The 27702-nt window shown below is 36.3% G+C and overlaps 1 protein-coding gene across 8 annotated transcripts in view; it reads right to left on the bottom strand.

The window, feature by feature from the left end:
- Positions 1–9981: 9981 nt before the first annotated feature.
- SS18 (SS18 subunit of BAF chromatin remodeling complex) overlaps positions 9982–27702 on the bottom strand; it is a 72503-nt gene continuing 54782 nt past the window's right edge. For 4 of the 8 annotated variants that reach the window (XM_069569215.1, XM_069569216.1, XM_069569214.1 and 1 more), the window contains exons 8-11: positions 26364–26456; positions 25528–25647; positions 21036–21169; positions 9982–11748 (exon numbers count right to left, since the gene is read on the bottom strand). In XM_069569215.1, the coding sequence (XP_069425316.1) occupies positions 11722–11748; positions 21036–21169; positions 25528–25647; positions 26364–26456 (374 nt within the window). In that variant the 3' untranslated portion in view covers positions 9982–11721. The remainder of the gene's footprint in view (positions 11749–21035; positions 21170–25527; positions 25648–26363; positions 26457–27702) is intronic. The other 4 variants (XM_069569219.1, XM_069569220.1, XM_069569217.1 and 1 more) reach the window with 1 other exon arrangement.

The raw sequence follows: 27702 nt of genomic DNA, 5'->3' as shown, positions 1-27702 counted from the left end.
AAAGGAAACAGGTTTAACAGGCAACTTGACTGAATATGGTTGAGTGAATATTATGCAGTAAGGAAAGCCACTTGGAATGTAAAGGTATGTTTGTGGAGGGTGATGGAGAGGTGGGGGAGAAGCTCTAGGAAACAGAAGGGGCATTGTTAAGGTAGGATGGGCGCGCAGCCAAGGGTACAAGAGAGATGCGGAGAGGACGAAGTTCCTGATGGCAAGATCATTCTATGTATCACACAGCGGGCTACAGGGGTCAAGGAGGAAAACTGCACTTTTTTCTTAGTAAGTTGCAGAATCCTAATCATTTAGCTCTGGGCACAGAATAGAGAATAACAGAAACCAAAACAAAGACAGGAATGTTGTCATCAATGTCATCATTCTCCTCATCTAAACAGACATCCCTGAGATTTCCTTTTTTTTTATTAACAAGGGGAAATAAGACAAAGTTAGCTTTGCTTATCATTTTATAACCATAAACTTATTGCAATTCTATAATTCATTAATAAGTCACCACTATAAACAGGCAACTACTCCTTGCCTACTTAAAAATGAAATGTGTTGTTCTATTATACAGCTTAGGTGGCTCAGTTGGTAAAGAAACCTGCAATGCAGGAGATGCAGGTTTGATCCCCTGGGTTGGGAAGATCCCCTGGAGAAGAAAATGGCAACACACGCCAGCATCCTTGCCTGGGAAATCCCACAGACAAAGGAACCTGGAGGGCTGTCCATGGGGTCACAAAAGAGTTGGACAAGACTTAGCAACTAAACCACCACAGATATTGACACAGGTTCACAATCCCTTATCTGAAACTCCTAAGACAAGATATTTCATATACAGTATCTTACATCCATACCTCAAGGGGAATCTGAGTCAGATAAAGACAGGCCAGGCTTTGCAGGCAGATGACCTCAGGACAGGTCAGGACTGGGGAGTTTTGAAAACGGAATTGTGGACCCATGTTATTGATAATAATAAAAACCTTCTATTTTAACCCATTTGTTTCATTACTTCATTTATGATTCCTAAATTTCTACATCCTAATTCATAACCAACATTCCTGATACACTTTCAACTAATACTTACGGAATTTCCTTTACATATCAGGCATTATTCCACACTGAGAGACCAGCAATAGACAAAGTCCCTGCTTTCAGGGAGCTGACAATGACTCCCTTTGAGCAACAGGAAGATTCATAAATGAGCTATAAAGTGATGAAAGAATTCGGTTTCATTTCTAAATCTAGTCATGACTCCCAAAGAAGCCAAAGACCACATCCTACGTCTATTTTGAGATATTAATACGAAATGCATGAAGTTTATGATCAGGTTGGCTATACAGATCTTTTATAGTTCTAGCAAATATTTGGAATACACAGTGCATTTGTAATCAAACTCCTTTCTCTCTCTCAAACTACTTGCTGCTGCTGCTGCTAAGTCACTTCAGTCATGTCCGACTCTGATGGCACCCCACCAGGCTCCTCCGTCCCTGGGGTACTTACTTGTACCTTAATATTATTTTGTGGTCAAATTATACCTCTGTTATTTTCAAAACACAGATGTGGTTCTTACTTGATGATCCTGTCTTATTTTATTAATTTACAATCTTTATTATTCCCCTTAAAAATCTTCCTTAGATTGTTTTGTGTTTAGTTTTGGCTTCCTCATCCATATTCCTGAGTTGAATTTATTTTCCACCTTTTTGTCTTCACATAAAGACATTCAAGACTATCAATTTACTTCTAAGAACTGTTGCATCAACACCTCACGAGCTTTTATATTGACTTTTATTTTAGCTCAGTTCTAAATCTTTTAAATTTCCACTGCAATTTTCTCTTTAACCACAGATGTTTATTAATAAAATTTTCAAGTGCCTAGCACATGTACCATTGTCAGATAGTGACTCATCCAACATGGATTCTGTAAAATTTGATCAGATTTTATAAATTAGCATAAGGTCAATTTTTGTAAATATTACATATACTTGAAAAAAGTGTATACTGTCAGGTATAGGACTTTATATTTACCTATTAGATTTTCTGCATCAAGGCCATCCAGCATGGTAGCCACTAAGATGGGGCTGCTGAGCACTTGAGATGTGACGAGTGATGCACTGTATGAAATACAAACTCGATTTCTAAGACTTACTTTGAACAGAATGTGAAACAGCTCATGAATTTTCTCTCTTGAAATAGCATTTGGGGTACTCTGGGTTACACAAAATATATTATTAAGTTTCTCTGTTTCCATACTTTTAAATGTGCTACTAGAAAACATTTTAGTTACATATGGAGCTGATACTACATTTCTATTAGACAGACTCTTTCTCTATCCTTATTGTTGTCTGGATAGCAGAGCCAAGTTTCTGCTAGAAAGAGATTAAAATCCTTCCACTATGGTCATGCAGGCGTTCCTTGTGGCTCAGCTGGTAAAGAATCTGCCTGCAATGCAGGAGACCTGGGTTCAATCCCTGGGTTGGGAAGATCCCCTGGAGAAGGGAAATGCTATCCACTCCAGTATTCTGGCCTGGAGAATTTCATGGGGTTGTAAAGAGTCAGACATGACTGAGTGACTTTCACTCACTATGGTCTTGCAGTTTTACATTTTTGCTTCTAATTCTCAGTTTTTGCTTTATATATTCCAAAGTTATTATACCTTAAGTGGTTTTTCTATTTAATTACTTCAGATCCTTTATTCTATTACTGCTTTTGCTTATAAATTCTACTTTGATATTAATATACCTGTTTTTTTTCTACCTTTTTGTTATGGTTTTAGTAATAAGAATAGTTGGGTTTCCCAATTTAATATCGTATAATAAGTAAGCTTAATCTGTTTATACTTACTGTGACTGATGTATTTAGATCTAATTCTATGATATTCTTTCATGAGTTTTTACCACCCCATCACTTTTTCTTCCTTCCACTGGGTTACCACATTTTCTCTATTCTTCTCCTTTTTTCCTCTTCCTCCCTCTTTGCTGACTCTTAAATTTATTAACTATATTTGTTTTTTAACATGACTCATTCTTTATGCTGACACTTTTAACATTACTCTTACAATTATACCCTAAAAATTTCCAACGAAGTCTAAAGTTTTTCAGTCTTTCCCCTGAACATGAAAGAAAACCTATACACTTCCTATCTTGTATCTTGTTATTGTATCAGCTATCTATGGCTGCAATAATGCTTCATAACAAAGAAATACATACACACAGTCAGTGACATATAACAAAAAAAAGAGCTTAAGAGCCTGCAGGGTATAGTTGATCTGGACTAGACTTGAATCTAACCTGTGGTCAGCTGCCTGGCCGCGTGGCTTTGCTGATCTTGCCTGGTGTCCACTGTGTTGATCTGGCTTCGCCTCTCGTGTCTCTCCCATTCCTGGGCTGGTTAGCCTGGGCAGATTTCCATGGCAAAGGCAAAGGCAGAGTGGAGGCAGAACTGCACCAGCACTCTACAAGCACTCTATACAAGTTACATCTGCTAACAACCCATGGGTGAAAACCAAGTCACATAGCCAAAGTCAGAATCCAGAACCCAGAAAATGAACTCAGCCTCTTCAGGGAGAGGAAGTGCAAAGTCACATGGCAAAAGCGCATGAACTCAGAGAGGGGTGAGAACTGAGATCATGAATGCAACCAACCTACCACATTTAAATTTATGATTTTTTTTTAACCTTTACCTTTTTTCACCTTCACCTTTCCTTTCCATGGGCTTCCCTAGTGGCTCAGATGGTAAATAATCTGCCAGCAATACAGGAGAGCCAGGTTTGATCCCTGCGTTGGGAAGATCCCCTGGAGAAGGGAATGGCTACCCATTTCAGTATTCTGGTCTGAGAAATTCCATGGACAGAGGAGCCTGGAGGGCTACAGTCCATGGGGTTGCAAATTGCAAACAGTCAGACACGACTGAGTGACTAACACTTTTTCTTTTCCATCCCCTAAAGAAGCAATCTGTTTCCTATGAATAATTACATTTGACAAATTCTATGTAATCTCTTTTCATCATACTATACCTTCTTCTGATCATTATTATTTCTTTGCTGAAGTACACCTTCCATGGATAATAAATTCTCTTGGTCTTTGCAAGTCTAAACACTTCTATTTTGCCTTCACTGAAGGCTAGTTTAGCTAGGAATAACATTTAGACTGACTTATTTTCCCTCAGTACCTGACTTCTCTGTGTCTTTTAGATTGTTGCAGATTAATTCTCTTGCCAAAATTTTATTTCTTCACAGGTAATGTGTCTTTTCTCTCAGGTAATTTTTAGATGTTTTGAATACCACCATAATGTTATCTAAATATGGATTCACTTTCCTTGCCCTCACTGGACCTAGGGCAAATTGATAATTCAAGTATTAATAGACTGAATTGGGGGAAACTGTCAGCTTTTATCTATGCATAGCTTTCCTACTAACCCCTGTATCTTCTTCTGGAGCTACCTTATTGAAACTCTGCCTTCACTTCCATCTCTCTTCAATGTTCCTTCATTCATATACATATTTTAATGTTTGGTGTTCTTGTATGAGACAGTTTCTCACACTGTCATCTAAATCACAAATTTCCTCTTCAGTTGTACCCAGCCTAGAGTTTATGCCAATTGAGCTTGTTTCAGTGATATTAATTTTTACTTGTAAGATTTCTCAGTGGTTTTTATGTATGTTTCTTCATGTTTTTATTTTGTAATTTCATATCCATTCAAGGATGTGACTGAATAAATTTCCTTGAGCTGCTTAAGCATTCACATTTTAAAATGTCAGACCATTCTATATCTTTAATTTTATATAGTGGGAATACATGTTCTTCCAAGTGATTCTGACATATCTTGAAATTTTAGTTCATGGGTTTATTTAAAGAAGGCTTTACTTGTACTTTTTTTCTCTCTTCCCCACCCTTCTTCCTTCTTTCTGCAGTCTTTCTGTACTCCTGGACCCTTGCAGAAAATTCAGAGCCAAATCTCTAAAAACTTCTTTCCCTACAATAATTATTTTAGGAATATTTTAGATCTAATTACCAAGTTTCAGAATACCTTGGTTCTGCTCCATATTAAGATGCTAAATATGTATTATCTAGCATCATTATACTTAGCTGCCTGGTTAAAAAAAAACCTCCTTTTGGATGTGTGAACAGTTGGGAAGAGTCACATTCGCACTTCTCTGATGTTAAATAGTAAACTTGGCTCCAGTGTCCAATCTTGTTATTACTTTTAGTTTTTATTACTTCACAGGAGTCAATTTCTTAAGTACCACTACCAGCTTCTAGACTCAAAACCCAGGTGATCTGTGATTTCAGTCTCACTCACCAATTCACATTTTTATTCTGTTTTTGTTCCAGAGATACTTGGTTCTTTGAGCATGACTATATCTGCTTTGGTTCATTTTTTTGTCCTATCTTACAGTAGCAGTATTAGTTATTAGTATGCATTCAGAGATAATACATCAAAACATGAACCATCCCTACTTGATTGGAAGTCTACACGGAATGTTCAAATACATACACACCCCAAAACAAACTCAAAAAACTCCATACACATTCTTTCTGACTTTGAGTGACTGATCTTAATCATTTTCCATTTCCAAATAAATTTTAAAATCAAATGATCTGTTTAGTGATATTAATGACAACTGTTACCTCCCAGAAGACTATCGTAAATTATGGTCCAAAGTCCTTTAATCATGGGAACATTGAGGTATATTTTATTTCAAAGAACCAAAGAGTTAAGTGCCACTGATTTGCAACTTCAATTCAATTTCTTCTTATGAAAATCCAGTTATAACTTATTAAAACTCAAAATGCTTTGGGGGTGGGAGGGCTGAAGGAGGATGAATGACTTTTAGAATAGCCTGAGAATCGTGAATAAAGAAAAACATTGCCGTGTTTATTTAGAGAGTATTACCCCTTGGAGCCAGCATTTGCACTAATGCATTTTACATTAGCGTGCCGCATCAGGAAATCCTGAATTCTGGTGCCAAGGGGGTAATTAATATCAGTTCATGTTTTCAAAATGGTTGTGTTTATGTGGGAATGAGGACTGAGCACTAACATGTTGAGTTTGAAGTATGAAAGCTTACTGTGAAGCAAGATCTCAGGAAAGAATGGAATACTGAAATTAATGAATAGGAATAGGATTTCTATGGACAGACTAATATTACTACTGAAAAGAAAGCCAATGCCACACTTCCTTGTTATTAATTTACTCAGCTAAACATTAACAGAAATAATCCCCTGATATAGTTGCATAGATAGAAGATAAAACCCTTGATAGCTATAGACAGTATTTTGGTCCATGATGTCAGGAGTCTTAAAAGTTCAAAAAACTTGATGTGTATGAAAAAGTATGAAAAATAATCAATATTCCAAGATATCCTTCCATAGCTAATAGAGTTACACTTCCTATAGATATTAAATTCTTTATATTTGACCTGAAGCTGAATGATAAAAGATACTACAGGTATAAAATTAGAATGCTTTTAGTACATCTTACCACCCTCCCCCCTCCAAAGGAAAGTTGGCAGGTAAACTAGAATCAATGTATACACTTCAGATAATGAGAGTCAGAAAACTAAGGAAATAGCAAGAAAACATTAGGAAAAAGGGTCCAAAGATCAAGCTAAAGCAGAAGAAGCCATAATAAAATTAAAAACGTAAGAGATTTTATGAAGTCCTATCTAAACCATAATCCTCAAAGTAAGTATTTAGAAAACATGCTATTTATAAAATTTATAAAGATGCCAAATGATAATAAATAGTAAGTATATGTTTTACCAGTACTTTAACTAAATCTATTGTTACTAAATACAGTATTTAGCTAACTCAAGTGGTGGAAAGCTGAATATGATCTTAAAGGAAATATAATGGGTTTTGTCCTGTTTCACTAGTTAAGAATATGAACTAACTATGAAGAACACCACACACACAATAAAAACGTGTCACTTCTAAAAACTATGACTCCACACAGAATATGTCACAGGGCAGTATGAACTGGCCCTCCCCTACGTGACCCTACATGACAGTATGGGGTTTGCTGATACAACAAAGAGCCTCATGAGCAGAAGTGTTACTTCTCTCACGTCACCATCCAGGCAGACAGGCAGTGGGGGGATCCAGGAGGCCGTTCAGGAGACTCTTCATTTAATTTAGTTGCACGGTCATTCTCTAAGTAATTTTCTGATCTGTTAAGTTTGGATCTCCCCACTAATATGTGATATGTAAGCCCTCGGGAAATGGGAGAGAGAAAATGGAGCATACTTTAAAAAATGTTATCTAGAAGTTACACACATCACTCCAGCCCCTCTTCCACAGGAAGCTGTAAAATGTAGTCACCAGGTAGGCGGCCATGTGTCACCCAAAACTTGGGGGTTATTTTTAAAAGAAGAGAGGAGACTACTGATTATCATCAGTATTTCCTAAGAAGAGACCAAAAATGATGAAAAATCTCATAACATTCAGGATTTTCCATTCACTTATTTTAACATTAAATAATTATTTATAATGTACCTCTCACAAAAAACCTCTCAGTATATTACCATAGTTACAAATTATAGCCTAAACATAAATGCACTGCTCATACATCTAAGTTCTTAAACTATAGATCCCTATCAGGAAAAAAAATTTTTTTACTATATACATACATATATCCATATATATACAAACATATAATACACATAAATATATGAATGTATATGTATAATGTATATTTCAATAATTCTCTTACTATTAAGATGTCACTCATTATTTATACCATGGCAGTTAACTCTTAGCCAATAGTAAAACCCTTGTGAGGGGGAAAAATTAATAACTTGATGCCAACTAAATGAAGCCATATTTAAATAAATCTAACTAGTCTTTGAAATGGCATAAATCAAGCATGCCTTAGCTATAATTAATTTTTTAGATAAACAAAATAAGGTGACTTCTCAAATAAGTTGGTTTATTCAGTAAATGATATTGAAACAACTGGCTATCATATAGGAAAAAAACTAAGCTCTAAATCATATCATGTACAATAAGTTTTAGAAAAAGTAAAATAAGTATGGGGAATATTCTCATAAATTTGGAAGTTAGGGAGGTGCTAAGAAGCTATGAAATTGAATATGTGAAGTCTTAAAACTTTAATACAGTAAAAGATATCAATACTATATCTACAGTTTAAATAATAGAGACTAAAGAGATGGGCAATATAGAAAGAGAATTAACATCTGCATTTAGAGAACCATATATAATTTTGTAATTTGTGTGTATGTATTTATACAATTTCCTGTCTCTCTTATATGCCCAAAGGAAATGTACAAAGAACATTGAAAGCCATTTCACAGCAAAAAATAATAAACTCCCTTTCAGTATTTCAGATGCTCAAACTTACAAATAAATCAAATGTTAATTCAAATTAAATTCTGAGATAGCATTTTTTAAAAGTCTATTAGAAATGCAAAAATTAACAAGGCTAGTAATCTCATGTTAGCAAGGATATATCCTTTAGGAAGATAATGTACATGGCCTTAAACCTAACATACTAAAATTTACAGTTTAGAAATATTCCAACAATCATATAAAAACAAAAGCAAAAAAACCTTGCCAGATAAGTTTATGAAAGCTTTACTTTTGCAATTGTAAAAAACAAACAAAAAATCCAAGATATTTTTTACCTAAATTAAAAAAAACAGGCTGCAAAAGTGTGGTTAGTTCAATTCAAATTTTGTTTAAAAAGAGAAAATATCTCCGCTTATGTGTATAAAATCAAGTTGGAAGAAATGTATCAAACCTTCTTAACAAGTGTTACATTTGAGAGATGCAATTAGGAAGATTGTACACTTAATATACTTTTGCTAATACCTTAATGATTTAATATAAATGACTTTTTAAAATGAAAAGGCAGCAATTTAGCCATACATATTCTGAGATGATTTTTCATTCACTGTTAACACTGAAAATACAAAATTTCCAGAGCAGGAAGAATGCTGGTACCAAGGTGTTACTTTGAAGAGTATTTATCTTTTAGAGATATTTATTGTAAGAATGAAAGGACATAGTGTTTGCTTCAATTTGTGGGTGGGTGTAAAGACAACACAAGCCACGAATTGCTAAGTGCCTCATTTAGATTTCTGGTACACGAAGATCCTCATACCCTTCTCCACACACACAGAAAACGCCATTAAAAATTAAAAACAAAACCAAAAACAAGTTGCCATCAAAGCTGTACAGAATACTAACATGTTTTCAAATGCCTAAACTAGCACAGTTAAATATGTTTAAACGTGATCAATAACTGCCCTGCTCTTCTTAGTAATGTTTTGCTTCTGGAATTTCATGGGATGGTATGGTATTTCTTCATAATAATCCATTTTGCTAAAATGAAATTTCCAGTTTTAGAATATATGGTCTATATGGTGATGTCAAACTTGGTAGAAAGCTACTGGTAAAGTTATTCAGCTTACCAGGTATCAAAGGAGTAAGGTAATTTTTGTCACCACCAATTAAAAACTTCTACGAAACAGGACTGTTATAAAACAATTAAACCTTGCAAATGTGGTAGTCTCCAGGAAGAAAGTCCTGGAGGAAATTCTGCTTATTAAAATTGCAATTTTAGTTTCCATTAAAAGGAGAATAAGACAACAGAAGATGGGTTGGCAAGACAAATTATTTCTTAATGTCAGTTGAGCTTATTTCAAATGAGATAACATATCTACACCAGGTTGGGTTCAGCACAATTTCGTCTCCTCAACTCATTTATCTAATTCAGTCATCTTGATTATAGCCTCATGGACTTCATTTTCAGAGAAAGAATTCCATAACAAACAGCCCACACAACATGCTGATTACTGAACAGTTAATTCTAATTAACTTGGGCATGACAAGAGAATTTCGATAGTCCTAGAATACAAATATAGTCTGCTTATAGTAGACTAACTTATATAAAAAACCCACAGCAGAGTCTCCAGACAGAACAAGAGAGTCAAAGAGATCTAATTTAAAAAAACAAACGAGAAAATTAAAATCACAAATAATTTATTCTTCTGTTAGAGTTGATACAGTTTTAAATAGCAACAAAGTACACAGTGGTGGAAAATTGGCACAGAACCTAAAAGCATTTCAGTCACAATAAGGCTGTCCATGCTTTACCTGTTCAAACTTGATGTCCATTTTCTACTGACCATGTTGGAAAAAGCCTTATTCAGACCTTACACGCGCACACTCTCTTTCATACACAAGGAGACACATTAAAATTTCTCCTTTTGGTTACAGTATGTTGAGAACAGTACATTCTGCTTTTTCAAATTTATGGCACCCCTTCTGTTTTGTTTCCAGTTGTAAGTGGGAAAAAACAATCCAATTATAAAGAATATACCTTATTCCCTGGGCACAGGCAACTGTGATGAAAATAGCAACTTACCTTTGGGCTAGATATTTTCAGATTACGCTTAAATAATTGTGGTTATAAACTTCTCAATGCATGATTTCCTGCCCAATGCAAAATCCCTGAACTCAGCTCAAACAATCTGGCACAGGACAGTCTCAAGTATGATTAAATAGACCATGCTAATAAAACAGAGTGATCTGAAATGCAACCTCTATGCTTTTAATATAGATCAGAATAAACCTCATCAGCAAGCATGTTCCTAAACATCTCTGTGTTCTATTAACCAACATAAAAAAGGGGAAAACGTAAAAGTATTCCTTTATAAATGGCATTATTTCCAGTCAAGAAAAGTTGAAAGGAAGGTTTATAAAGTCTCCTGAACTATTCTTATTATAGAAACCAATTATCCTTCTCATGTTAAAAAATAAAATGCATCATTGTTGACTCTTCTTTGATATCATTTATAAAATGTTCTGATATTACTTACTAGTGATTAGTCAAACAAGGTAAAATCAAAACTTTCAGGTTCAGTTATTGCTGTTTTAGGAGAGGACTTACATGAAACTGTTAACCAAGATTCTTCAGATCCCACATGAAGTAATTCTTATTGCCTCACATTTTAAAACAGAATTATAAATGATCTTTTATAAAAAAGGTTTTTGTCCACAAAACTGGAAAGCTTCTTTAAAAAACGCCTTTTTACTCAAAACTGTACCATAGTGCCCCTGATTAGCTAAGACAAAAAAGGGGTCTGAGTGTCCTCTGAAGAACCTAGTAGGGGACACATGGGAGCGTTGTCTTCCCCAACACCTCCAGCTTCACAGAACACCATGTTCAGACCAGCACAATCAAGCATCCAACGTGCTCCCATCCCCACTGACAGAGGAGTTCTGATTCTGCCCAGCGCGTAGTGTACCGCCTTGCATATTCACCACATGAAATAAACATAATATACAAAATATTGCTGCTGTAAAAAGTGTACATTTCCCTCTTCCCCTTACAAAAGAATCTATGGAAAAGTATTAAATTCCCTTAACCTTCATAAACATACAAAGCTGTTCACACCTTTCAGTCTGTAACAGTCCGTTTGAAACGCAGTTCCGAAATCATTGCAAATTGGGTATGTCATTGTATTTTCTGTCCAATGTTGCCATCTAGAGTAGACATGTGAAATCAAGAGTATTTTTGAGCTACTAAAGCCTTTTTATAACTAAGCCACACAGGCTGCTTACGGATGAAACAGCCGCTTATCCACAAGGTTTTTCCAAAAACTAGATGGAATGGAAGGGTCTCTTCACAGGAAGGTGTCCACAGTGCTGAGGCGACAATATGACTGCTAGTAGATTCTGGCTACTGGAATGGAAGTACTCTTCACTGCTGGTAGTTTCCATACTGCCCCTAAAAGATAAATTTTAAAATGTAATTAGATGATCATTTGACCATAATAGTTTGCACAGAAAATCACAAGTCAGTCTTTACACTGTCTTGCAGCAAAAGCAGCTACTTTCAAAACATACAGAAACTGTTCTCTATTTAGGTATACAGTATCTCTGATTTTTTTCTGACATCACATTCAGCTGCAAATGGATTTCCAAGTCTTTGAGCCTAGAACAGCACATAATGAGAATTTAAGTTTCTGGTGAATTTTGATGAACTGATCAGGAATGAGTGAGAAGTTCTAGCTCTAAACTCTGACAAGGTGTATATCAGTGTATAAATTATGTGCTAATATACAAAGTCTGTAACTGTTTGGATTATTATAATAACTTATGTTATTAACTTATTAACACCAAGTTAGGATAAGTAGCAAGGATGAAGAGATGGGAGATAAGGGTAAAAGAACCTTATAGCCTGTCTATAGAATTTGGGCCTTTCCCTGAGGCCAGTGAGGTATCAGCAGACATATCCAGGTAGGCAGCTGGTACATAAAATCAAAGAAAGACTGTTTTGCTTTTGTTGCTTTTAATAAGGTAGGTTTGAAGGGCCTGTAGGCTGACAGCAAGGGAAAGAAAATATAGTAAAGATATAAAAGAGGTAATGAACGAAATAGAAACATTCTACAAGGGAGGTAAACAATGTCCAGTATACAACTGTTAAAGCAGGTTTTCAGAAAAGGAAAATCTTTTTCTCCAAAAAAGAAAGGTAGAAGAAAAGAGAGACCAGAAAAAAATTTACTTTAATGAAATTTCTTAAATGTGTTTTAAAAAGATGCTCATAAAAGCACTTATTTTCCAAAAACAGTATTCACTGGAAGCACATAATCAGCTGTTTCCTCTGGCTAAATATCCCCCTCTAAGTCATATTAATTATTTTATATCAAGAAAGTATTCTAGAGTTGAAATCCTCCTATACCGTAAGTAGTAGTACCCTAAAAGTTTACACTTCCATAGAAGTAGATATACTTGAAAATCTGCTGAATACCACTATATCTAAGCAGATATATAGATAGAATAGATATATATATATACAATACAATTCTATAAATAGAATTAAGGTTTTAAAAATATTGATGTATTTTACATAATTATATTCAGAAAGATTTAAAGTCAGAGCTCATCTTAAAATATGTGTAGGGCTTCCTAGGCAGTCCAGTGGTTAAGAATCCAACTGCCAATGCAGGGGACACGGGTTTGATCCCTGCTCTGAGAAGATCCCACATGCCAGGGAGCTACCAAGCCCGTGTGCCACAACTACTGAGGCCATGCTCTGCAGCAAGAGAAGCCCCTGCAATGAAAAGCCCACACACCACAAAGAGCAGCCCCACTTGCCACAACTAGAGAAAACCCCGCACAGCAATGAAGACTCAGCACAGCCAAAAACTACACAGGCCATTTAAAAAAACAATATTAAAAAAAGAAACGTTTATAGGTAGGATTTGCTTTAAAATACTCAATAAAATAGGATGGGAAGTATGCAAAACATTGGTAAAATGTTGATAATTGTTGAAGTTGGTTTGTGGGTACACAGGGATTCACGAGGTTCTTTGCTGTCTTTGTTTAAAAATTCCTATGTGCTGTGCTTAGTCATTCAGTTGTGTTCAACTCTTTGCAACCCCATGTGTCCATGGGGATTCTCCAGGCAAGAATACTGGAGTGGGTTGGCATGCCCTCCTCCAGGGGATCTTCCCAACACAGGGATCAAACCCAGGTCTTCTGCACTGCAGGTGGATTCTTTACTGTCTGAGCCACCAGGGAAGCACAAAAACTCCTACAGTACAAAGTTTAAAATAAGAAATGTTTAGCATACAGGGACTTGCTATTCAACTATAAAATTATCTAAATACTAAGTTTAAGTCCCAACTCTATTGTTAATTTTTTGAGATGCAGATTCTTCACCTATAAGGTGGGGGCCGTAACATATTCATCTCTGGATCTCAATTTTTTGTTTAAGGTTATATGAGTTCTATACCTCATTTGTTTGCTAGGACACTCAAATAAGAGAGGACATGAGAAAGTGCTTTCAAAAATTACAAAAAAATTAGAAATAAGCAAGTCTTAATGCTGGAAGAAAACGCTCTCCTAGTGAATGTATATCATGAGATAGTAATGATGAAAGCAAGTGGCACATATTAGGAATGATGTGAATGCAGAACAGAGGTAAAAACTGATGTGCTATCTAAACAGAACTTATAATCTAGCTGAATCTAGTATGAATTAATGATAGGGACTAGGTCTTATCCATTCTTAGTCCCCAAGTATTGGTGAGTGCCTGACACATACGACTTCTTCAATAATGTATGCCAATTATGATATTCAAGCAATTATAAACATTTACTGAGCAAATATTCTATGCTCATCACTGTAAGAAATCTGAAAAATGGGGAAAACAAGATTTACAAATAAAGTGTATTTACAGAACAAGTTCTATAAGCATTCAGAACCCTAAGGTTAAGGTTAGGTAACCCTAAGGAAAAGGTTAACACAACTAAAATAATTTTTAAAATATTTCACAGAGACAGTGCGCCTTAAAAGAATAGTAAAATCTGAATAGCAGAGAAAAGAAAAAAGGGGCAATTCAAATAGGAGACACAGCTAAAGCAAAGGTGGAGAAAAAAATGGTTAAAAAACGCTTAGGAAACTGGAAAATAAAAAGGAATGTACAATAATAAGGAGTAGAAGCTATTGATTATTTGGTAACACACAGCTTGAAGTCTGTAAGAAGTCTAATATCAATCACAGCTAACTGTTAATATCTCTCAATAACATCCTATGTCTTAGCATATGGCAAATGCCGTAAGTGCTTTGTGTTCATCTGTTACCTATGCAGTATACATTATCTCCATTTTATAGATGAAGAAACTGAAGCCCTGAAAATTTAAGTAACTTGATCTAGACTTAATCACTTCACTAGGAAAACAAGTGCCCCCAAATGCTGTATATCTGCAACCATCAGCAAATTCTAGAGTTAAGAGCAAGGGTTTTGGAGCCGGAAATCTATTTCTAGTTTTAACTCTCCTGCTTAACAGTTTCTTGTCCATGGGGCCAGTTACCTTCCTTCCCTTTCTTGATTTTCTCATCTGACAAGTGAGGATAATTATAATTCCTGCTTCAGAAAGTTATTCAAGAAGAAGAGCATGAAGATGCTCTGCACAAAGCTGGTGTGGCTGGAGGCAGCCTGGTACAGGGAGGGTCCGGTGACTGGGTCTCTAGTTACTCAGGACTTACCACCCAGCTCAACCACTTCTCACCTCTGTTATCCTGGGTCAATCACTTCTACTCTCTAAGCCTCAGCAAAGCATCGCTCTCTTTGCTTCTTCAATTTTTCTTTTCCTTTTTTAAATTACAAAATTCCTCTGACTAGAGTAAAGAATGAATGGGAAAGGATGCAAGAAGATAGCAAGGGAGAATCCTTCATCCTGTGATGAAGTTAGGACATATTAATGGTCTAAACAAAGATAAGGCACTTTTTGAAGTGGATGGATACAAGAATGTTGAAGGAGATCAGGCTAACAAGATTTTGCCATTTACTAGATGGAGAGAGGGAGATGGAGAAAGATGTAAGTACCAAACGTGGCACATGGCTTTCTAACTTGGCAACAGTACCTCTCTCTGACAGACAACACAGAAAGGAGAAATGTGTGGCACAGAGATTATGAATGCTTTGGTTATATGACACTGATATGCTATTTCTAACTGCAGATGACTACTAGGCACCTGATGCTCAGAAGAGAAAGTCAGACTAGAAATAGAGATTTGACAGTCAACAGCACGATAAACTGAAACCCTGTGAGTAAATGAGATTTTCTAGAGAGTGTACGGTGTGAGAGTCCCTAGACTGAACAATAGCTGAGTAATATCAACCAGCTTTAAATTTGTTTTTTTTTCATTCACCTAATCCTATAAAGGTCTTAAATTTACTGTCAAAATACTTTTTAGGGGTTTCTTAATTCTTATGATCACCATTCAGATTTAGGAAGTGACGGCCTTATATGTTCACTCACCATATTTATTGACTACTCAATGTGTTTCCTGGAAGAAAAGCTAAGACAAACCTAGACAGCTTATTAAAAAGCAGAGACACTACTTTGCCAACAAAGGTCCATACAGTCAAAACTATGGCTTTTCCAGTAGTCATGTATGAATGTGAGAGTTGGACCATAAAGAAAGCTGAGCACCAAAGAACTAATGCTTCTGAATTCTGGTACTGGAGAAGACTCTTGAGAATCCCTTGGACTGCAAGGAGATCAAACCAGTCAATCCTAAAGGAAATTAATCCTGAATATTCATCGGAGGGACTGATGCTGAAGCTAAAGCTCTAATACTCTGACCACCTTATAAGAAGAGCCAACTCACTGGAAAAGAACCCAATGCTGGGCAAGACTGGGGCAGGAGGAGAAGGGGATGACAAGAGGACAGATGGCTGGATGGCGTCACAAACTCAATGGACATGAGTTTGAGCAAGCTCCGGGAGACAGTGAAGGACAGGGAAGCCTGGCGTGCTGCAGTCCATGCGGTCACAAAGAGCTGGACACATCTGAGCAACTGAACAATAACAGCAGCAATGTGTTCCACTAGATGGTGGAGACTCAACAGTGATAAAAACAGACATGGTGAAGTCGTTAAAGAACTGACAGTCTAGGGGAAGAGAGTATGATAATAAACAATAACTACATAATGTGTCACATGGAGATAAATGCTATGGTAGAAATAAAAGCATCTAACATAGTATTTAATGAAACTTTCCTGCTAAGATCTAATGAAACTTTCCTGCTAAGATCAGGAACAAAGCAGAGATGTCCCCTCACACCACTCTTTCTCAACACTGTACTAAAATTCCTAGCTTATGCAATTAGAAAAAGAAATAAAGATACTCTAATTGGAAAAGAAGAAATAAAACTGTCTTTGTTTGCAGATGACATGACTGACTCGGGAGAAAATCCCAAAGAATCAAACAATAAAAAAACCTCCTGAAACTAATAAGCAAGGTTGCAGGATACAAGGTTAACACAGAAAATTTCCCTATACACTAGCAACTGAGAGAGTCAATTGCTAGGCAGGTTGATAAGAAGTCCAGGGTCCCCGAGGAGGAGAGAGGAGTCTGGAATTCTCAAGGAGAAGGAAAGGACAAACGTCTTTTTTCCCCTCTATATTCCTTAGTCTGAGTCATAAAACATTTTTTTCTTTAAGCCTGGAACTGATGATTACACAACAAACAGCTCGGTTTAAACTCTGTACTAAGGATTATATAACAACATATCCTTCCTGAGAACAGTTTCTCCTTCCTGAAAATCTTCTGACTAATCCTGGTATCTTAGAATGTATAATATGGGAGTGAGTCTGGTAAAATCTTTCTGTTGTTAAGTTCTAATCCTATTATCTTACTGTGGGAGTGGGTCTGGTAAAATTTTTACAACTTGAGACATTCTTTTGATTTACTGTAATAACCAATTAGAAAAGTATATAACTCCCTTGCTAACATTCATGAGAGGGCCACTCTCCATCCCCCTTCTGATGTCTGTGTCAGAAGCTTTCTCTGTCCCTTTTTATACTTTAATAAAGCTCTGCTACACAAAAGCTCTTGCATCATGAAGTATGGTCTCTGGTCCTAAAGCTACATCTTCAGAGATCATAAATCTCACACCATTCACCCTAAGCTATCACAATGAGCAAGAGGAATTTGAAATTAAAAACAATACCATCTACATAAGAATTCTCCCCCACAAGTTAAACTTAGGTATAAATCTAATAAAATATACATAGAACTGTATAAGGAAAACTTAAAAAGTAATACAAGAAATCAAAGAACTTAATAAATGTAGAGATGTTCCATGTTCATGGATAGCAAACCCAGTATTGTTGAGATACAAGAGTTCTTCCTAACTTTACCTAAAGATTCAACCCAATTCCAACCAAAATCTTAGCAAGTTATTTTTGGATACTGACAATATAATTATAAAATTTAAATGGAGTGGCAGAAGACCCAGAATAACCACAGAATAATAGAGGAGATGAACAAAGACTGACAATGTTCAACTTCAAGACTTACTATCAAGCTACAGCAATTAAGACAATGTGAAATTGGTAAAAGAATAGAAAAATAGATAGAGGGAAGTGAATAGAGAGCCCAGAAATAGATCCACTGAGATACAGTCAACTGACCTTTGGCAAAGGAGCAAAGGTAATACAATAGTGCAAGGGTGGTCTCGTTCAACAAGTGGTGCTAGTTAACTGGACATCCGCATCTTACAAAAAAGTGAATCTAGATACAAATCTTAGCAACTAAGATTTTCTCAATTCAGAGAATTAACTTAAGTAAGAACTTGACCTAAATGTAAAATAAAAAACTAACAAAGCTCCTAGAAGACAACATAAGAGAAAACATAGGTGACCTTGAGTTCTGCGCTGACTTTACAGATACAGTATCAAAGGTGTGATCCATGAAAGAAAGAACTCATAAACTGGACTTCATTAAAATTAAAACTTTCTACTCTGAGAAAGACAATGTCAAAAAAATAAGAAAAGTCAAAAAGACAAAGCAGTACTTAAAAAAGACACATCTGATAAAGACTGTTATCTAAACCATACAAAGAATTCTTACAACTCAACAATAAGAAAATAAACAACTCTACTAAAAAATGGGCCAAAGACCTGAAAGGACACCTCACCAAAGAAGATATATGGATGGCAAATGAGCACATGAAAGGATGTCTATATAATATGTCATTGGAGAAATGCAAAATAAAGCGACGAGATATGCCACACACCTATTAGAATGGCCAAAATTCTGAACACTGGTAACATCAAATGCTGATGAGGATGCAGAGTGACAGGAACTCCCATTCACTGCTGGTGAGAATGTAATCTGGTTGACCCACACCACTAGCAAGATAAAGACCAAGCTCCCCTGTACAGCTTATAAGAGTCCTCCTAACCTGGCCCTAATTTATCTCTCCACTCTTTCGCCTCTTCCTCCCCGCACTTCTGCTTTACTGAGCCACATATCTTAACATTAGTCCTTCATGAGTGCACTTTCTGACAAAAATACCCATCTGTTCCCTACAACAAGCTGGCTAATATCTTCTCAGCCTTGGGCTCCTACACTTATACTTCCCAAGGAATATATATCTGAGTTAAGAGCTTCCTTTCACAAAAATCTTGCCTTCCCTCATACAAGTACCTTCTCACACTACATCATATCATCTACTTACCTGTCTGTATCCCACCTAGACTTAAGTTCACAAATGCAGAGTCCATACTGATCTAATTTTCCTAACATATTCCCATCTTGGCATATAAATGTTGCTCAAGAACCATTTACTTAATGAATGATATAAGCTTAGGAGATGCAGAGACATGATGAGTCAGGAAGAAAATGAAGTTGAAGAAAATGTCAAGACTCCCAGAGAGATGTTCTGAACACAGATGAAAAAATGGAGCTGGAGTTGGGTTGAAAAGGGTGGGCTAAGATGAAAACGTAAGACAGGAGGAATAGAGACTGAGAAAAACACTAAGCCAAGGGCTGATAAAAGAAACTGATGGGGTAAAAGAAAGGTGAGAAACAAGCAGAAAGTAGAAAAGGAATCACTGGAAATTAAGAGGAACAAAACAGTAGTCAGGAAGAAGCTAAAAAAGACCACTTAAGAATGGAAATAGGAACCCGAGTCAAACGCTAAAGTAAGGTCAAGGAAGATCGAGAGAGTTGGTCCATGAGCCATAAGGACCAGGATTCACTCATCTAGGATACGAATAGTGTCCAGCACACATGGGAAATTAATAAAAATTAGTTGAATTATGGAGTAAAGGACCACTTTTCAATAGCCGTGGATTAGAATGAGCCTAAATTATATCTGCTCAGGGATCTTGTCCTTAAATACTCACTAGTCAACACTTATTTTACAATTAAATAAAACTTCCTCTAATCCTTTGACTTAATCTTAGTACATTCTTTTTAATATTACTTATCTGTACAAAGCCTTTTATTTTTCCCTCCTAACTAAGAAGTGTCAGTACAAGAGGGCTGCCCCCTTGAGAGAGCATTGACGAAAGGGCTGCTCATGCCTCAGCATCTAACCGGCATTGTATAGGACTTGTTCCTCAAACCAGATCGTCCCCACTGGTCCTGTAACCCTAACATTAAAAAGGAATGTATTTTAGGCAGCTTAAGTGGTGAACAGATCAGATTCTCCTCGCTGTAAAGACATTAAACAAACCTGAAATCAATAAAAGAAAAAAAAAAACCCTGCCAATGTAATAAATCATCTTAATAATTTAGAGCTTGTATGAGAAGATTCATAAAACAATGACCGTGGCACAGGATTATTAAGCCTGAGCAATTTACTGATGAAAAGAAGGTTTAAGAGAATACAGATATCATAGGATGAGATACACTTATATTTATCTGAAGGAAGCAGAAGGAAAGATAACTGGGGAGAAAGAAAGATTATTAATATCTGACATAATGGATATGGGTATAGGAGGCAGCAGAGGAAGGTTATGAGTATGAATTGAAAGAGAAAGGACATCGTGGCTGCTAAGGAAGTGGAGTGATTATGCTGACATGAAGCTGAGAGCCAGGGAGAGCACTGACTCAGATGGACTCCACATTTCAACAGGTCAAGACTTGAGTAGTCTTGAACAGTAAACAGGAGGGAAATGAGAGAAACCAAGGGGTTTAGAATACAGAATAATGTTTGGAAGGGCTAAGGGAAGCATGCCTGCAGGGTAAAGACTAGAGAGAGAGACTATAAATGAATGAAAATGAATGAATGCTGGTGCCTGGAGAATGCCATGTTTTATATGCTACAGTAACCATGATTAACTCTGCTGCTGCTGCTGTTGCTAAGTCGCTTCAGTCGTGTCCAACTCTGTGTGACCCCATAGACGGCAGCCCACCAGGCTCCCCCGTCCCTGGGAATCTCCAGGCAAGAACACTGGAGTGGGTTGCCATTTCCTACTCTAATGCATGAAAGTGAAAAGTGAAAGTGAAGTTGCTCAGTTGTGTCTGATTCTTAGCGACCTCATGGACTGCAGCCTACCAGGATCCTCAGTCCATGGGATTTTCCAGACAAGAGTACTGGAGTGGGTTGCCATTGACTGTGCTAGCATTCTATGAAAAAGACTCAAGAGAAAATACTTTTTTTTGGTTAACTCATGCTATAAACAAAAGGAGGGAAAAACGAAAAACATTTAAGCTAATCAAGAGTGAGCACACAATGGGGCAGCCATACAGCTGGCCAAGTAACTTACCTGGTCGTACCCATAAGGCCTCTGCTGCGGCGGCTGTGGGGGTCCAGGCTGTGCCGGTCTGTAACCCCCATATTGCTGACCTTGTCCCTGTGGGTAGTTAGGATACTGAGGACCTGGGCCACCCTGTGAAGGACCTGCAAAATAATTAACACAAATAAAACTCCAGAAGAAAATATAGCAAGTTCCTAGAATTCTAGAAAGGGTTTAGAATTAGATGTTACTATGTTCTCATCTTTAAACTCAAAAGAATAGTTTGCTATCTTGATTCTTCTCAAATGCTTTCTGAAATAAATTCCAAAATTTATAAGTAAAAATACTGTTAGGTTCAAGAGGGAGGGGACATACGTATACTTATGGCTGATTCATGCTGACATTTGGCAGAAACCAACACAATATTATAGAGCAATTATCCTTCAATTAAAAATAAATTACAAAAAAAATACTGTAAAGATACTACCATGTACCAAGATGCTTTGATTCAGTATAACTATTAAGCTATGTGTTAGCCATTAAAGTTTCATATGTCAAAATGAGTAAGAGACTCGGGAGTTGTAAAGCACATGATGTTAAGGAAACTCATCTGTCTTTCTATTAGAAAGTTAACCAGTATAAGCAAGGGGTAAAAGAAAAAAGCAAGAAGTAGATTCAAATTAAAATACTGAAGAAATTTCTAATTAAAGTTTGGAAATCAGTGATGGTTGCAGCTGTATAACTCAACATTTACGCTTGTAATCACTAGAAGAATCACAAAGAATGATTTTACATGTAAATTTCAGATTTACATTCACAATCACCAAAAGAAAGCTTTATGCTCTACACTGACAATCTAAAAAAGACTTGAAAAGCCAGATTGCATGTGAAAAAACATGATTCAAAAGTTACCCTCTCTGTACCCATCACCTTTAATATTTAACACATATAAGTGAATGATTTCAACATCCAGAGAGAGACAAGGGACTAATTTGGCTTGCCAAACAAATATGTCTATTTTGTAAATTCTACTACTGTCTATTGTCAAGAATGCTTTATAAAGCATAAGCTGAAGTGCTTTCCTGCTTACATGTTTTCAATCATAGCCATTCAAAACCTGTCATAGAAAACACTGATTATAGAGGAATGTCAAACAGAATAAATTTTCAAGCTTAAATAAATTCCATCAGTTTACTCTTTTGACTATTTAATTATTATGCACCTGATTATTAAAACTAAATTTTCTATTAGAATGAAGTTTGACAACTAAAACCTACAGATAAGCAAAGTGGGAACATCTCCCCAGTGTTAGACAGAAAAGCATTTAACCTTTCCACTGAAAATATTTCTCTTAACTCAATAAACTTACCTGACTGATCTATGTAACATTTGTTTTCATATGAACACAATAAAACCAGAATACTCTATTTACTCAATGTACAAATGTTCAATGGTCATGAAATGGAAATGCCATTTGAGAGTAGTAAGAATATCCCTTCAAAAAGACAAGAAATACATGGAATATTTCTAAAGACATATTTGGAATTAGGGAACTAGAAGTGATCAATACCTAACTTCCAATACTTGCCTGAAATTTCAGTGCTTATTTGCGAAGGTGCAAGAGAATTTTAGCCTGATTCTGGTTCTCAGATTTGCTATCACAGGTGGAAAGAGGTGCCCATAATAACAGCAGAGTTTAAATCAATGAATAAAAAGAGTAAGACGTTGTTGTTGTTGTTTAGTCACTAAGTTAGGTCCAACTCTTTGAGACCCCATAAACTGCAGCATGCCAGGTTCCTCTGTCCTCTACTATCTCCCAGAGTTTGCTCAAATTCATGTCCATTGAGTCAGTGATGGTATCTAACAATCTAATCTTCTGTTGCCCCCTTCTCCTTTTGCCTTCAATCTTTCCCAGCGTCAGAGTCTTGTCTAATGAGTCAGCTCTTAGTATCAGGTGGCCAAAGTATTGGAGCTTCAGCATCAGTCCTTCCAATGAATATTCAGGGTTGATTTTTTAGGATTGGCTGGTTTGATTTTGCAGTCCAAGGGACTCTCAAGAGTCATCTCCAGCACCACAGTTCAAAAGCATCGATTTTTCGGTGCTCAGCCTTCTTTATGGTCCAACTCTCACATCTGTACACAACTACTGGAAAAATGATATTTTCAACTATATGGACCTTTGTCGGCAAAGTGGTATCTCTGCTTTTTTAATACACTGTCCAGGTCTGTCATAACTTTCCTTCTAAGGAGCAAGTATATTTTAATTTCACGGTTGCAGTCACCGTTCACAGTGATTTTGGAGCCCAAGAAGATAAAATCCATCACTGCTACTTTTCCCCTTCTATTTGCCATGAAGTGATGGGACCAGATGCCATGATCTTAGTTTTTTTTTAATGTTGAGTTTCAAGTCAACTTTTCATTCTCCTCTTTCATCCTCATTAAGAAGCTTTTTAGTTCTTCACTTTCTGCCATTAGAGTGGTATCATCAGTGTATCTGAGGTCGTTGATATTTCTCCTGGCAATCTTGATTCCAGCTTGTGATTCATCTAGTCCTACATTTTGCATATAAGTTAAATAAGCAGAGTACTCTTTTCCCAATTCTGAACAGGTCATTCTATGTCCGGTTCTAACTGTTGCTTCTTGACCCACATATACAGGTTTCTCAGGAGACAGCTAAGGTGATCTGGCATTCTCATCTCTTTTAAGAATTTTCCACAGTGTGTTACAATCCACAGAAGGCTTCAGCATAGTCAATGAAGCAGAAGTAGATGATTTTCTGGGATTTTCTTGCTTTCTCCATGATCGAACAAAGGGTGGCAATTTGATCTCTGCTTCCTCTGCCTCTTTGAAAACCATCTTGTGCATCTGGAAGTTCTCAGTTCACATACTGCTGAAGCTTAGCTTGAAGGATTTTGCACATATCCTTGCTAGAATGTGAAATGAGCACAATTATATGATAGTTTGGACATTCTTTGGCACTGGAATGAAAATTGACCTTTTCTAGTCCTGTGGCTACTGCTGAGTTTTTCCAAGTTGCTGACATATTGAGTGCAGCATTTTAACAGCATCATCTTTTAAGATTTTAAATAGCTCAGCTGGAATTTCATCACCTCCACTAGCTTTGTTCATAGTAATGCTTTATCAGGCTCACCTGACTTCACACTCCAGGATGGCTCTAGGTGAGCGACACCATCGTAGTTATCTGGGTAACTAAGACCTTTTTGTTTAATTCTTCTGTGTGTTCTTGCTACCTCTCCTTAGTCTCTTCTGCTTCTGTTAGGTCCTTACCACTTCTGTCCTCTATCATGTGCATCCCTGCATAAATGTCCCATTAGCGCCGATTTTCTTGAAGAGAACTCTAGTCTTTCCCCTTCAATTATTTTCCTTTATCTCTCTGCTAGTTCATTTAAGGGTTTCTAATCTCTCTTTGCTATTCTCTGGAACTCTGCATTCAGTTGAGTATATGTTTCCCTTTCTGCCTTGCCTTTCACTTCTCTTCCTTCCTCAGCTATTTGTAAAGCCTCTTCAGATAACTACTTTGCCTTCTTGCATTTCTTTTTCTTGGGGATGGTTTTGGTCACTGCTTCTTGTACATTACAAACCTCCATCCATAGCTCTTCAGATACTCTGTCTACCAGATCTAATCCCTTGAATTTATTTGTCACCTCCACTGTATAATCATAAGGGGTTTGATTGAGGTCATACCTGAATGGCCTGGTGGTTTCCCCTACTTTCTTCAATTTAAGCCTGAATTTTGCAATAGGAAGCTAGCTCATGATCTGAGCCACAGTCATCTAGACATATTGATGTAAACAAAGAGACCCTGTTAGCAAAAGATGATATCTAATTAAGCAGCTATATCTCCTATCATAGGAACCATATTTTCCTGTATCTCAAGTAGTCATAGATAATTCAGACTGAGATATCAGGTCTGTATCATTCCCCACTCCCTATCTAACAGATAGCCAACTAGTAAATACTACAGTGAGAATACAATAAGAAAAGATGGCTATACTTCCTCCAAACTCTATAAGATACATACCTGCAATAAACATACCCCTATGGAAGTGTACACAACTATTTTAATAGGGCATGACAAAAACATTTTCTCTAGGCATTCCAAATGGACCTCATTTGTACACTAAAACATCAATGTTACTTTTCATGGTAACAGTCATTAGTTTTGGAAATGAATTTGCCAAGCAGATTATGTAGATACTGTTAGTAATCACCCAACTCATCAGTTTTCTAAGCACACGCAAAGCTACTGGCTGGTCATGAATGTCAAACAGGTTTAGGAATTCATAAATTAATGAATTCATTTCAAATGACTTTCTATACCTTACCTGTGGTCAATGAGCCATCTCCAGTTTATGCTTTTTCTTAAACAGACTACTAGTTTTAAGAACTTTTTAAAGAGACACTGCACGAGTAGACTGAGCTAAAGCTGTGAATTTTCAAATGAAAATTAAATATCCACTTCCACAGGAGGAACTAAGTTAAAACTGCCAGAAGCGATTACCGTAGCCCTGCTGCTGTCCTGGGTAGCCTTGCTGCCCTGGGTACTGCTGCTGGGGTGGGTAGCCCTGCTGGGGAGGTGGTCCTTGGTAGGCATCTTGCTGTTGGCCATACTGCGTATTTCCTACATGATAATTGGAGAAGAGGACAAAAAGAAAATACTGAGGAGTTTGCTTAATTAACTTTATTCCTCTAAGATGCATAGCCAACAACACAAGAACAAAATGAAATGCTATATTGATTTTTAAAAGTTAACAAAACAAAGAAAAAACTCAAACCAAACAGAAGGATTTCGGCCAAACAAACTGCAGTTAAAGCCAATTTTGCAAGGTTGAACTGCAGCATTTTCAGCGTCTCTGCCATACGAGCATTACATTTACTGGAACATCACAGTCATAAGATCATGACTATGCTAAATAAAATAAAAAAGACAAAAATTAAAGACAGCTACAAGAGCACACACTAGCTACACAAGATCAGCAAGCTGTTTCCTAGAGGCACTAAACTTATATGTAAAATTATACATATGTGAACACACAACAAGAAAAAAAAATTGGATTGATGGATTTATGTTCAAATAGAAAATTTCCACTGAGGAAAAAAATTATTTTAAAATGTTTTAGTCTTTTTATGGTTGTTAGAAATGGCAAGTCATGGTTATACATTTTAAATATTTGTAAGAAAATTATTCTGATTGTTCTAGGCTCCCTGGAACTTTCAAGACAGCCAGCAACTAGTATTCTACAAGAGCTTTGCGTGGGTAGAAGTTGTCTTATGCAAGAATTTTTGTTCCTGTAGAAGGGGATATATATGTGTATGTGTGTGAAGGTATATAGATACCTCCTTCGTAGTAATGTTGTGAGGAATCCTCATAAGGCCTATCGTAGCCTTGTTCAGGATACGACGGTTGCTGATAACCGTAATCATTATGACCTACATCAATTCGACAAGAGACAGGAAGAAACGTTAATGGCCACTGAGTGAAAACCCTAAATATATTTATACTTTCAGATAAAACTGAAAAAAAAAGAAAAAGAAATGGAAATACATAAAAAATTTCAATTGCATTAGCCAAATATTTACCAAATGTGATTGCTTTCATATTGAGATAACGTGCAATTTTCTTTTTAAAGCAAAAAACAGTTTTAGAAACATTACACTTAGTCTTAACTCTGATAATCCTCATCAAGGAGGGGAAAAAAAACTTTATCTTCCATTTTTTTAAAAAAAGAAAAGGAAAGCATTTAGGCCTTTCACATGTAAATAACCTGAATTAAATTAGAATGAGCAAAGGAAGCAATTGTCATATTTTGTCAAACACCTGTTCTGCTGGTCGCCAATTCCACAGCATATGCTAAAACAACGCAAAATATAAAAGAGCTCCATAAGTTTTTTCCCCCTAAAAGAAACTTAAATATTTCACATTCTGTATTAACTTCCTTGAAGTATTTGTATATCAAAGTATTTTCAGATGCAAAAATATATTGCTTAATGTTGCCATTCTGGGAGTCTTTAGGAAATATTTCTGGAGTATCATAAACATACACCTTCAAAAATTAATACTGTGTTAATTGCCAGAGCACATGTTTCATTTTAAGGCACAATAAGTTACACCAGCAAGATGACTAGGCTTAGTCCTTTTTTTTTTTTTTTCCAAAGTAAGAATTTCATTTTTATTTGTTTGTGCACATAGTTTTTACAGAAACCCTTACTAGGCTTAGTCCTTTTAACTTAATTGCCCAAAGAAATTGCAGGAAAAAACCTTTCAGTTAGCTAAGATCTGAACTAAATTTTAGAAGAATACCTAATTAAGGAAGGAGAAATATAGTTATGAATAAATATAATACTCATAGCTCTAGTATTCCAGTGTTTCCAAACCACCTCCTAAATATCTACATTATAGATTGGCAACCTATGGCCTGCAGTCTAAATACAGCCAGTGGCTTCTTTTTGCAAATTAAGCTTCACTGGAACAGTCATACCCATTCATATTTTCTATAGCTGTTTTCATGCTACTACAAGAGTTTAGTAGTTGAGACCAAGACCACAGGATCTGCAAAGACTAAAATATTTACTCCCTGGCCCTTTACAGAAAAAAGTCTGTTGGTCCTTAATCTATATATTTACTGGCATAAGGATCTAAATGTAGTAAGAAAACATCCAATGCTGTTTAAGAAAA

This window comes from Ovis canadensis, chromosome 23, assembly GCF_042477335.2.
Source record: "Ovis canadensis isolate MfBH-ARS-UI-01 breed Bighorn chromosome 23, ARS-UI_OviCan_v2, whole genome shotgun sequence".
Lineage (NCBI taxonomy): Eukaryota > Metazoa > Chordata > Mammalia > Artiodactyla > Bovidae > Ovis > Ovis canadensis.
The sequence above is the reverse complement of the archived record's forward strand: the minus strand, read 5'-3'. Positions and strand labels throughout refer to the sequence as shown.